General features: G+C 41.6%; 1 protein-coding gene across 1 annotated transcript; it reads right to left on the reverse strand.

The window, feature by feature from the left end:
* Positions 1-679: 679 nt before the first annotated feature.
* Positions 680-13,120, reverse strand: LOC133502412 (AT-rich interactive domain-containing protein 3B-like). Its single transcript, XM_061823182.1, has 9 exons — positions 12,853-13,120; positions 10,405-11,019; positions 6,196-6,267; positions 6,045-6,117; positions 4,412-4,595; positions 3,072-3,322; positions 2,683-2,985; positions 2,508-2,597; positions 680-1,879 (listed from the first exon to the last, which is right to left on the reverse strand). The coding sequence occupies exons 1-9, from the start codon at positions 12,877-12,879 to the stop codon at positions 1,743-1,745; spliced, it is 1,752 nt and encodes a 583-aa protein (XP_061679166.1). The 5' UTR covers positions 12,880-13,120; the 3' UTR covers positions 680-1,742.
* Between the last annotated feature and the right edge of the window lie 1,111 nt (positions 13,121-14,231).

The following is a 14,231-nucleotide window of genomic DNA, read 5'->3' on the forward strand; positions in this document are numbered from 1 at the left end:
GAGGAAGGATCTTTTTGGAAACCAGAAATATAAGATGTACTGATTTAAACTTTGAACTCAGTTAGCTTGGCCGAGTTATACTTTAAAGTGTATCCTGTTTGACTGTTATTGTGAAATAGGACTATATTACACTAAGCTTTGTGAGTGATTGGTTAAAAATTGTCTGAGAGCTGAAAAAGTTTATGTAATTTGTACTTTGACCCCAGCTACCTTCTCACTGCTGCGTCAGGCATCTTTTAAAATGTATGCATTTAATTATGGCAGCTCAACTACCTGTACCTTATGTAAATGTGAATCCATGTTTTTTTTCCCCCCAGCTTTGACGTACATGGGCCATGTGTGTACTGTGTTTCTCATGCTGAAGTTTTATACGCCCACACACTGACGTTACTATAACATGATTCCACGATAGCATGATTGATCCATTGAAAATCATCACAGGGACGATACGTACTGTATGAAGAATTTTGACACCTTCGTCACCATTTTTTTTTTTTGTTGTTGTTGGCGCACCACAAGATAACAGGTAATGGTCGAATGCTTTCGAGACATACGATAATTGGGCCTTTTGGGATGTAGAGCACAAAAGAGGAAAAATGCTCATATTAGGCCTGATCAGCGGTGTGTGTGTGTGCGTACTTCTCAGTTTATTTTTGTTACACAGGGTAAATGGTACCACTGAACAGCACACGATTATTTTATTCCACATGATCGTAGGTCCAAGAAATATGTTGTCAAAGAGCAAAACAAGGCCTTGGTGTTTACACTCATCGTTGTCAGTAACATTTTGTTTGCAACTTTACTTGATTGTCCACTTACAGTACATGTCAGCAAATGGCTACATCAGCTTTTGCTGCTTTAAGGATTGCATATTTCTCTCAAGGATTGAGGTAGCACTGGTTGAGTCCAACGTGAGGTCAGTAATGATACATTCTTCGCCCATACAAAAATACATCACAGCACAGTTATGGGTCCAGTGGACATTCCTGAGTTTCAGAAATTTTCCCCCAAAAAGAAAAAAAAAACAACTTATCAAATGAGGTAAGTATGGCATCTGTTCTACACAAACCTCTCCCAGCAGATATGTTCAAGGCAGAACTACAGTCATTAAATAAAGAAAATAAAATACAAATAAAAAGTCCAACCAGTAAATGTGGCTAAAAATCCCTCTAAATACAAAAGGTCCCACAGTACCTGAAAGTGTACAAATTTCCCTGAAGGTTGCCACGAAAACTCGACTTGCAGTAACCAGCCCCCTTTTGTGTTAAATCATATCTACTGGTCACAAAACAGAACTATGATACTGAGATAAGGCTTTTTTTGGTCTTCGTTCACTTTGGCAACACCACCGTTCTATTGGGAACAGAACAGGATCTTAAACTAGCTACACTGTCGACGTCGCAAAAACAGCAATGATTCTCTCTCTCAGCACTAAAGACACTGAAACATGTCAACATCACTACGATTCAAAACAAGTATACACCAGGAACTAAGATTAGCAAGATACAATTAGAAGCTTTCGGAGGCCACACTTTAGACACTATTAACCCAAACTAACAGCAAACATTTCATGAAAAACATCCACGTGTGTCGAGAGTGACGGACTGCGCCGCTTGACGGACCGAACAACAAATTAGAGCTAATATTTCAAACAGTTCTTTGCCGGACGAGAGAAGCTAATATAATGTACACCGGCCAATGGTGATGGTAAGCGTGGAGTAAAAAAAAAAAAAATCTGATCTTTAATTTGGTCCTTTTGATGAGTTGGAGGATGAAGAGGAGGGGCTGTGAGAGGAGAAGGCACTGAAACCGCTGGTTCCTGCTGGAGTAACAGCCTGCGATACACCCGGAGCGCCAGACTTCTGAGCAAACAGCGTTCCTGTTGACAAAGACAAATGCAAATTAATCCTGGTTGATAAGAATCCAGCCTATTGTGGCAATCCAAAAATGTCATGCTTATACAGTGTGCTTCCTACCCGGCAATGGAATGACATTATGGCAACGCCATTGCTTGTTTCATGCTATTGTGACTAATTTAAGGTTTGAACAGAAAACAAAAAGAATTATGTTTATCTACTAAACCACATAACTAATTTGAAGCCTGCAAGCTCAAAGGAGAAATCCGACGAGGATAAAGCAGAGAAATCAGCGCTGGGCTTAAACGGTGTCCCATGTAATCGAGCCTTTGTTGCGGCACGGGACACGTCACATCCGTGCACGTAGGTCATGTGACTCGCGAAAATGCCAGCGCCCCTGAAAATTCGTAATTGTCGATAAAAATCTTCTCAAAACACCATTAAATGAGAGAGGATTTAACATCACATTGTCAAACTAGAGTACATAATACATGACCTATTGGATACATTGTTCATGGAAACCAGTGGATTTCCCCTTTAATGCTGATAAGGCAAAACTAGTACCAGTACAGTGATGGCAATGACCCTTGCTGTACAGAATGACCAAAATTTCACTTCAATCAGTGCTAAGGCATGACTGTGACAATTTACCCGAGTACATGGTGCCGTTGACCTCCACAGACACACTAATACTGGCAGCTCCATTAGTCGAGATACTCAGGGACAAATCCTGTTTGCCCTCTGTGGGAAAACAACAAACATTTCCATGAAATCGCCACCTCCTACGTGGCCCATGAATGATAATGACCAGGACCCCCACAATGACCATTGTTGATCTTGAGGTTCAGGGGGTTGAAGTGCGATGCCATCGCCAGGAGGTTTTGTTGGAGCGCCTGTTGCATGAGGCGCTGCTGCTCCTCTGCCAGACGCATCATTTTTTTCTCCGGGCCGTCGCCAACAGCACCCCCCGCCCCGCGCTCCAGCCTCTCTCGGAGATGTTCCAGAGTGGCAGCTTGGGCCAGTTGCTGCTGCTGATAATGTTGTTGCTGTTGCTGCTGCTGCTGCTGCTGCTGCCCCAGTGCCAGTGCCATTGGCAGCCGGCTGGGTATCACCAGACTTGAGGCCTCATCTAAAGCATTGTGCAGAATGCCCATTCAAAACAACCGTGAGAATGAATTGAGCAAAGAAGAACTAAAAGACATACTCGTAGCATACCTGGATTTTTCTTTACATTTGGGCTGATGGACTGACTGGAGGTGTTGTGCCCAGAGGTGGGGGTCTGCATCGTTGGTGAGGACAGGAGATTGTGTGGAGCGGAAGTGGGAGAGGGCGAGTAGCGGTACAGGCTGTTAGTGTAGCTGGGACGTCGACCTTCTCTGCGGTTACTGTCTATGGCTGCCTGCAGCTCCCCCGGAGAACTCAGAGCCTTCTTTTCGCACTCAAAAGGGTACAGGTACTTCATATACCTAAAGAATTCACATTTTTCATTTGAATACCTCTTTAAATACTTTAATATCAAATACCTCCACCAGAAATTGTCCTATATTACCTTTTGTTCACACCCATGAAACGGCACAATGAGCTCTGCTACCAGAGATTACACACAGTAGCAGTTCTTTTCTCTCTCTTTTGAATCTGATTTGATGAAAACTTTGAAACTTTGAAAACTTGGCTTCTAAGTAAGGCAACACAGAAACTTGGTGTGTCGCCATGCGAGTGCCTGCTGAAATTGAGTAAAGTGACACTAATAGTTGCACTGGAGTGAAGAAGTAGTCATGTGGCAAGGCGAACGTCTCTCTGGCAAATTCAATCCCATAAGAAATAATACAGTAGATTAATAAAAAAAATAAATGTAACATGTTCAATTTAGCTCAATGCAATAAGGTAAAAGTACTGCCTGTTAAAAATATTCAAGTAATAATATAAAGTAGTTTTATTAATACTACTCCACGTACAACTAATCCCATAATTTACTAGTTACTTTAGTATATATAGTGGAGTAAATGTCGCGCTTTCGTACCTCTGAGCAGAAGCTGAAATCTGGACCAAAAAATGCAAATGCAGTGCACGGCAGAAACTACTGAATTGACGTGGGCAGTTTCAATGAACACCTATTGCACGTCACAGATGTTTTCAGTAACTTTAAAAAGATAGCAATTGGTGAGAAGTAATTTTCCCAACATATAAGGTGAACCATAAGAATTACAGTATATTCTTTTCTTTATAATTTTTGTTTCATGCTAGTTAATAAGTACTAGCAAGAGTAAAAATGGGATTTTTTTTTTTTTTTTTTAAACCGACATGAGTTCAAATTGTGCTTGTATTGAGCTTCCAGTGTTGTAACTTTGCTCTTTGATGCCGTAACATGGAAATGTTCCCACTCTGTCTGCGAGTAATAAATGATTTGCGTTCTCATTAGATAAACTGGGGCTGATAAAACATGGCAGGGACACCATGTACCTTATCACAAGCAAGTTTACCATCGGAATGGCTTCGAGGCTCGTAGGGTAATAATAAACCTAGATACTGTCCATTGTGATAGTTTAGACACGTACTGCGTGCGGAGAGTGAACGCTGCACTGGTTATGGAGGTCGGGAGGTTGAGCCCTCTGGTGATCTCCCTCCAAATCTTCTTGTTGATGACTTCCACCAGGCCTCCCTTGTCAGTCACAAGTTTATACAGTTTGTACAGGTCGAGCACCTGTTTGGCCATAATGGGGATACGATTCACAGGCGTCCCTGCAGGAGTCAAAACAGTAAATCCATTGACACCAACGTCTTCAAATTGCAGCCATGAGCGCTTTGCACAAATAGGAGAGACCGGCTATTAAAAGACAAGAAGGTCGCCATGGATGCGCTCCGACTAGCTCACCTTACGATCAAGCCGAGATTAATGTCAAGTAAAAAAAGGCTCGGCTTGTGCAATCTATGTGGACACGCTCTTCTAATGAGGCTTATTTCAAATGGGGGTGGGGGTGGGAGTATTTCCACAGCAACAGCTTTGTTTCAGAATTGATTTGAGCGCAGCCTGGGGGGGTGGGAGAGCAGCAGTGCCTGCCAATCACGAGGTTGACAGCTAAACTCTGCAGAGCCTGAGCCTCTGTAGTAAAGCCATTTAATGAAGAGGGCTAAATACACGTTGTAGAAATAAGATTAGTTTGGGCTAAGCATGAACACATGCACGGTTGGCCTGGGTGTGACCTTTTCAGCGGGCTGACTACGACTTGCTTGGATGAAATCGGTGAAACGAGATAGCTTTGAACTGCATAGGAAATATATTGGACAGTATCGCCTAGTACAGAATATTAATTATTATTATTATTATTAATTAGGTACCGACACCAGGAATAGATATCGGGGTAATACCAGCTGATGTCCAAGATGATGTAATTTAAGCCTTTACTTATTTTTTGTTTGTTTTGTACAACTAATATAATCTTTAAAATGGTGTACAGTTATCGTAATTTCCGGCCAATAAATCGAGACTTTTTTCACACGCTTTCAACCCTGCGGTTTATGCGGTGATGCGGCTAATTTGTGCATTTTTTCTATAAGCCGCATGGGGGCACTCGAGCGGAAAAGGCAAGAGTGAGACCAGTGGAATATATGTGTCGAGGAAGTGACTTTTACCGTTATGTTTTTTTTCTTTAACCGGCCCTGTTGACGCGGCGCTAGCGTTAAACTCGCTGTGTAACATCTTTCTTTGTAAATATCTCGTGTTTCAACACGGGTTTCAATGTGGGTACTTGTGACTTTTACACAGCTGCGGCGTATCTATGTATCAAATAGTATTTCCTTTACAAATGTACTGGGTGAGGCCTATAACCAGGTGCGCTCTGTATGCCGGGAATCACGGTACATAATATATAGAGATAGGTGGGTGTTGACATTTTAGTTACCATTTAGACATTTCTTACTACTTAATATTAAACTCCACCTTTTGCCCTATATTGTTAAATTTTCACCTTGAAGTGGCGTTAAGGATTTAGTTACACATTAAGTCGAAAGTCAACTAATAATGGCACTTAGTGGAGCCAACCACTAAAACAAGACATTTTCCTATAAAAGTTTAATTTCCAGCACAATTCTAAGCTTTTTAAAGTTACCAGGGCATCAAAAACGAAAAACACCGCTTGCGGGGCTGCATAGTCCTAAACGTGCACAACAATCAAGAACGAAGAATCCGACCTCGTTTTTGCATGAAGACGAACAACTGATCGAGAAATTCCTTGCGCTGGGGGTCATTGTCCAGTTCATAAAGCTGCAACGCAAAAGAAAACGCTTATTAGCGTCACTTCCTGTCCAAATGAGGGGGGGAGGGGAACTCAAATCGACCGACTTTTGCAAAGTCCCTGGACGGCTCTGCTCTTCCTCTTCCTCCTTCATTCTCCTCGGCCCAGATGGGAACTCTCTACGTGTAGGAGAAGAGAAAGAGACATTTTAGATCATGTTTATGAAAAGAGCAAGTTAAGGTATGTGCACTAGTGTGGGGAGTTGGCGCTTGCTGCCCAACAGAAATTTGTCAAAACAGCATGGTTCCGCTCATACATTTCACCTATTATCACCCACCCTTACCTACCCCCTGAGTCCCCCCAACAGAAAGGGTGCCTGTATTGCTCTGCTCTGTATACATAATACATCATTTAAAGGGGGAGAGTTTGCTCAGACCTGTGGCCACTTGGAGGGGGGACGACGGGGAAGGCTGCATTGTCATGCGCTAGCTCAATGTGACATGTTATTGCTCCACGGGCTCCAACTTAATGTGACAGTTAAAGGTTAAAGTGTGTGTGTGTGTGTAACTGTAGAAAAACCTGCAGAGATGTTATTGTCCCGCAGACGCACACGCAGAGCGAGATGATCGGAATATGAAAGTGATAAGCAAAGCGAATCCGCGCCGTGTGTATAACAGCGAACTCTTACGTCCAGAAGTCATCGTTTGACGTCACTGTTGACACCACAACGGTTACTGGGCGGCTTGTCATCGTACGCGGCTCACGATTGAATTCAATTGGGTGTTTTGTACTAAAACAAGGGTGTGTTTTAGACAACACGACGTGCGCTTGTACCGGACAGGACGGTCTTGTCCATTTATCACACTTGTGCTTAATCAAAATAATGGAATGTTTTGGTTATTGCTCCGATTGGGATAGTAACATCTCCGTTGTTTTTGCCTCGCAACCAAAACCACGGTTCAAGGACTGGTTCCATAACAACATTTCGCTCTCTCAGCTATAAAATACATGGGAACCAAAACAACATCAACTACAACGCCCTTTGTGTTGACAGTAGAAACACCACTCACATTAGCCTTTTTGGACTCTACGGGGAATTATTTTGTAAATTCTTCCACAGTTGCTTCAACTAAGGGTACATTTACACGACAACGGCCAAGAAAAAAAAAAATTGACACCTTTGGAAAAGCATATGCTTCAAACAATCCTTGGTTACTTCAAAACACCCCCGAGCAAACGTGGCAAAGGACTACGAAGTATTATTTACTAAAAGTCTTCCTCGGTAGCTTCAACTGAATGATTGTGTGCAGCCCTCTCTCACACAACCTCACCCTGGGGTAGCTTTTGACACATGTAATAGCTTGGCTTAGAATTTCTAATAAAGGGCCTTCTACTCCCCCACGCAGAAACCCTATTGACACGAAGGTAGATAAACATCCCAGTCCTTTCACCATCAAATGGAAATAAAACCCTCCCCCGCTTATTGATGAGCAAGTGAGACCTACTGCAGCTCTATTAACAAAAGAGCTGGCAGTTAATTGCTCACAGAGCTTTCACACATCCAACCCTGGGAATGCTGATAGTACTCGGTATGTAGGTCAGCTAAAGGTTTCTTGTTTCACAAAAAAAAAGAAAATACACAACTTTTCACGAGTTGCAAACCATTACTTGATTTTTTTGATATTTTGCAGTATTTTAGGCTTCATTTACCACCCTCTCCCATGTTTTTAATTGATTCTCAAAGCCTTGATTATAAAGTCATTCACCAGACCAAAAGTGAAAATGTCGCTATTCAATGGAACAGCGGGGGGGACTAACATTCTAATCCAAATCAAATCATCATGCCTTTAATCCCCCATACAAGTCAAGATCATTTATCTAGCTCCTTGCTGAGTAAACGGGGGCTTTTAGCCCCCCCTGCAAAGCACCAGTGAAGGCCTTTACAGTGGGACCGCACATAAAGGGTGAACAATGGCCGTCCATGGTGGGCAATATGCCGGTTGATGGCCAAAAACGCTTCTTTAAATCTGAATATAAATAACCACTGAAAGGGCAAATAAGACTAAGATGAAGGGAAAATCTGCACCCATTACGACTGTATGTGATGTTTGCTTCTGGAACCTACGGATAAAGCATTTCTAGCAAGAACCAACGCATCATTTAAATTCGCTGTAATCAGGTCCGACGGCCGAGGGACGAGATCCAAAAGTGAATCCACATCTGAGGATTTTCACTTGCAGGCGACAGTCCACGCCTCACATATAAAGACCTCGTGAAAAATCACAGTTTGACACGACTTCGAACGAGTCCCGGCTATCCAAGCAAAGGGGAGAATTAAACATTGAACAATTATAAAATGCATTTTTAACCAGCACGCGATTACGCCTTACTTTAAACAGAGAGCAGTGGTTTCACCACAGCCTGAGTGCCGTGCTGAAGGAAGGACTTATGTTCTCATAGCAGCACCCATTATGTATTGATTACTTGCATGTGAATTACAGTGCCGTTTAGTGTTGCTAGGAGACAACTAAATTATGCAGGGTTAGCCACTGAGCCCGAGCTATCTTAGCAACGACTTGTTTCGGGATGTGCCTGAATAAAGAGTTTGATTTTTTTTCTCCCCCCACCCCCACTCAAACAATAAAAGGCAGGGCAGGAGTGAAATGAAATGAAACAGAAATATGCTTGGGAAACGAAAAGTGCACCCAACTCCCGAGTGAACGCTTCTGTACCAGTGAAACCACTGTCAGTAAACTTGAGAGTCGCATGCTGTGAGGCAACTGCCCTGGAGCCCCTCAAGCTGCAGGCTTCATTAGTCAGAATAATGTGGGTGGGGGGCTGAGCAAGGCAGAAGAGGACACGTTAGAATGGCTTCTGTTAACAAGAAAACAACACACTTTGGAAGACAGAAAACAAGAACTTACAACACTGCTTACCAACTACGATGTCGCACCAGGCAAATATTTCTTTCCATGAATAATACTTTTATTTTTACTTGTCTATGCGAGCGTTGTAGCGTCACAGGCATAACAATTAATGAATGGCAGGGTGTTAAAAAAAAAAAATGTGTGTATACACCTGTTGCCAGTCACACAACCGATACCATCTTTGCCTTCAACTCAACAGGCCGAAATCACACACAGAATAAGTACATTTATGAATAAATTGAGACAAGCTCATTATTATATTCATTATACGGAGGTACCTTGCCCAACCTAGTCTCGAAAAACCATATTTCAAATCATATTTTCCCATTTAAGTAAATTAAGTGTTGCTACACCATCTGTGTTCAATCCATTGTTTAACCGATTCAAGGGCAGGGTGGCAATTTTTTGCCTTATTGAGATAAACGTCTCCTAACAGGCCACAATCAAGGAAATAACACTTCTTTTTCGTTTATGGTTAAGTTAGATGATAACATTACTAATTTATAATCTCATCCCAAAAATCTAACTGCAAACTTTGACTGATGAGTGATCCTCTCCTGATACCAAATAATGTCTCGAGATTAAAACACTGAAATATTTTGATATACTGAAAGTTTATAATGCGTGAAAATCATGATGTCCCAAAAATGGGACGCTGCCCACGAATTAAAGGGCTAAAGCATTCCGCTATACAGTAACAAAAAAATAGTGGATGCAACAGATAAGTTATGTTTGTGGTAAATATATAACGTATAATTCTGTTTGTTTGGTGTTGAGTTTGACAGTAAATTTCAACCGCAAATGATAATACACCGTTTGAAGTGTCTTTTATGAAAATAATTGTATCTGCCAAACTGCTGGCTGTTGTGAAGTAAGTTGAGCACCATACTGTACAATGCTCAGAAATCTGTCTACACTCAAAAGACAAAACGGTGGAAGAAAAAATAAACAGCACCACTGTATCGTATTTTCTGTGACATTTGTATTTGGTGGCATGATGTGAGATTTGTCTCATGTAAAATACGAGCTTGGGATCAATAAAGGTTGGGAAACACTGGATATATTTTTGGGGGACTCGGTTTCCAAAGCACTGTTGAGCCCTTATCAGGGAATAGACACATTGCTTCGGAGTTACATGTTAGTCAGGCTTCACTGAGCCAGCTGGCTTGGAGCACAGCCAAGAGGTATTAGCCAGGCTGGTGGCATTTTATCAAGCATGCACGATATAAGCGAAGTAGAAGCTCTCTGCTGTGAATTGTAATTGAGAACTATTACACTCTGGGCATTTTGCCAAAAGGGTCGTGTTCCTTCTTTCGGCAGCAGCAAAGCAAAGGGCTTGCGGAATAGGCCTCACAGATGTTCAACTACACACGGACGATGCTTGCTTACTTGTTTCAGAGGCTCATCGTAGGCCCAGTCGGGAAAGCCGTTGGCCGACGTGAAGGGAGGCGGGCCCACGGGAGAGGGGACCTCTTTCTCCTCCTTCTCTAGTTTTACGGCTACAGGAGGAGAAGACGACTTGCCAGCTGCCGAGTGAAGCGTGGGGCAAAGACTGGGTTGGAGGCTCGGAACCTGCTCCAGGTGACGCTTTTTGGCCTCCTGTTGAGGTCCGCTCTCTTCCGCGTCCGCCCGCATCTCCTCCTCCTCCTCTTCCTCCTCAGAGTGATCATCGTCATCATCATCATCATCATCATCATCATCACCATCCTCCTCTTCCTCCTCTTCCCCGGCATTAATGCTGTTCAAAGCTTGCTGAGTGAATCCATCCGCTTTGCCGAACAGGTCTGGCCTGGAACCCGGCTGGGCCCTCGCAGCCGCCGCAGTAGCAGCAGCAGCATGTTGAGCAAAGAGGAGCTGAGCTTGGAGAAGGTGTTTCTCCTGGAGGTTTATGTCCTGTTTGGCTTCTTGCTGTCGCTGGAGGTGCTCCATCAACGCTTCCAGCTTCAGGCCCGCAGGACTGGACTGGGGGCTCCTTGTGGAGCTGCCCTCTTCAGATAAACTGGACTGAGACATACACAACAGCATAGCTTCAATTTTTGACATCATTGTAATTAAATAACAATAGTGTCTTTTTTAGCATTATCGGGCAAATAAAAAGGGAACTCATCTAATGGATTCTGCAGAGGATTAATATGTAAAAAAAAATAATTAAATTAACAGAGTTATCAGACCTATTAATAAACTTTAAATTTCTTTTTTACTTTCAGGTAGAGGTCCATCAATTAATCAACAATTATCAAATTAATTGCAAACTATTTTTTATAATTCAATTATTTGTTTAGAAAAATTGTTAAACTTAAATCTGTCCAAATCTCCTCAAGACTAAAATTCAAAGATTTCTGTAGACCGACATGAAAGAAATAAAATATATGCTTTTACTTTGGAAAACTATGATCAACATTTTTGCCCATTTTCTGAGTTTAATGACCAGAGCAGAAACTGAATCAAATTTAAATTTATGTTTGTGCATTTCATGCACAGTCAATTTAAAATAGTTTTTTTTTAAAGTGTATTAAAAAGTTCTTTCCAATTGATGATTAAGGAAAGATGCATTTATTCAATATTAAGATAAGCGCTAGTTGGAGTCCTAATTTTCATAGTCTTGTTAAAACAATATAAATCTTGCCTTATTTTACCTTTTGTGACTGTAACCAACATTTTTTTCAAAAATGGGGAAAATGAGATTGTAATGAAATGGCATGTCTTAAAATGAGGGCTATTATTTTGTATCATTTTTTTCTGAAATGATCTAGCCGAAATGCCAGTCTATCAACGATTGGATTTTTTTTTTTTTAAAAAAACACAAGATCTTGTGTCACATCCTTTACCTTTCTTTTTTATTTAATATGAATTGACTCATTTTAAGGTGAACTGTTTCCACTGAAAAGATTGTGGGATACAATAAATGTTGGTACAGAGATGTCAAAATAATAATGAAGTTCCAACACACACATATGTATCCAGAGCTGGAATTAGAGATCATTTGGGTCTTTTTCACCAGGGGCTCAAACAATATCATGGGTGTCAAACTCAAGGCCCTAGGGCCAGATGCGGTGTGCCACAACATTTTATGTGGCCCACGAAAGCAAATTAGATTCGTCAACTTCTCCAGTTTTTGCTAAACTCTGTACCCAAATTCCAGATTGTCATAATACACAATAATGTTAAGATAATTCTATTTCACTGTTGAAAAGCAGTTTTTCTGCAGTAACTTAAGACTTGGGGGAAAAAAAACCCATCCTTGTCTTCTGATTTCAAAATGAGCTCTCCCTCAATTTGTGTAATGGTAATAATTCAATTTGGTGATCAAAAATGTGTATGGTTTCACTCATGCCCCTCATAGATAGATAGATAGATAGATAGATAGATAGATGATAGATAGATAGATAGATAGATAGATAGATAGATAGATAGATAGATAGATAGATATAGATAGATAGATAGATAGAGTAGTTTTAAATGGGCCTATTGTATACGTTTATGTTCATTCATTTTGAAAGTGAAGCATTTCCGCAAAGAGGCATCACGTTGTGGAATACGTGTTTGCTTAAAATGCAGCTGGTGTTTTCCACATCAACTAAAACCAATGCACGTTCATGCTAGACAGGAAACTTTTTAAACGGCCAATTTTGTGCTCAAATGGTTGCCAATCTCTTTCAATCTCAATTGAACGAAACCATCAAATCAAATGCAGCATATAAACGAAGCTCGTTCCACCAAGTGTGCCGGTGACGTGGTTCGAGAGGTAAGCGAGCAGATATGTGGCCTGCGGCGCTTTGTCGGGTTAAAGCAAACACTGGTTGTGGAACCTCGAACCGAGCGGTCGTCGACACTCACCATTTGGCCCTTGCAGTAATCCATCATGTCCGACAGACTTGTTCCTTCTCCTTGGACCCCGCGCGGACGAATCGCATCGCACGAGAAAGAGTGGCTCGGAACCAAAGTGACCTGCTTGCTGGGTGGGGATCTTCTTCTTTTTAGGGACAAACAGCCAGTGTGCAGCGCAAGAGGAAAGAAGGAAGGAAGGGAGGGAGGTGGAGGTGGAGGTGGAGGAAGAGCAGGAGGTGGGGTCACGAACAAGCTGCTTGGTCACTGCGCATGGAAACTACAAACATCAGGGACTTTTTTTTTTTTTTTTTTTTACAACCCCCAACTTGAGTAAATGAATGAATGAATGAATGAATGAATGAATGAATTAGTGAGGTCCGCCCACTGCTAAAACGTGTTAAGGCTTAAAAACAAAATCTGCCATGGGGCATTTTGAACTTTTACAAGAATATTATGTACAACTATGACTGAAATATCAAGGCCAAAACGGGCTTTCTCTGCTCAAACCCATTCACAACATTAATTGTAATATATGTTGCATTAAATGGTTTGAATTTGTTCACAGCGGTATATTCTTTTCAGATGGTAGTTTTTCTTTTGGCTGTGCATGTTTTTTTCCCCTTCTTTGTTTTTGCTTTGTCCAATCAAATTTCAGCTTCTGTGCTTTGCCCAAGATATTGAGCATCTGTACAGTAGTGCTAGCACCTAATAAAACGTTGTTTAACCAAACAGGTTATTATTCATTTTCATCCTTTTGATTTGTTGCTAAGAGCAAAACCTATTGGCAAATTTGACAGGCAAAAACACATCTGTAGCAATCTGGACACATGGATAGATCCAATAATCAGCATATCTAGTGAGTGTGGTGTCTTTTATTTAAAATGCATTATGCTTTTCTCATGTTGTTAAATATAAACTGCTTCGGATGATGGACTGTACCACTGATAGGGATGTATGGTGGTGGGCTGCCAACAGAACTGGTTCCCTTTTTGGCTATTGATGAAACATTGGCACAACTACACTAAAGGTGTCAAACTGGTGGGCCAGGAGCCAGAGCTGGCCCATCATATCATTTTATATGGCCTTCAAAAACAAATCGTGCTTTGATTCTTGCAAAAATATGAAGTTGTGAATGATCTTCTATTGTAACGTTATAATGATGAGATATGGTAAGCATTTTATGTTGCCAATCTGTCCATCCATTTTTTTCCCCCGTTTACCCTCATAAGGGTCACGGGCTTGCTGGACGCTATCCCGATTAACTTCAAGCGAAAGTCGGATTACACCCTCAACTGGTCGGCAGTCAGTCGCAGGGCACTCCGGTTTCCTCCCACATCCCAAAAACACGCATTAATCGGACACTCTAAATTGCCCCAAGGTGTGATTGT

This window comes from Syngnathoides biaculeatus, chromosome 6 (genome assembly GCF_019802595.1).
Source record: "Syngnathoides biaculeatus isolate LvHL_M chromosome 6, ASM1980259v1, whole genome shotgun sequence".
NCBI lineage: Eukaryota > Metazoa > Chordata > Actinopteri > Syngnathiformes > Syngnathidae > Syngnathoides > Syngnathoides biaculeatus.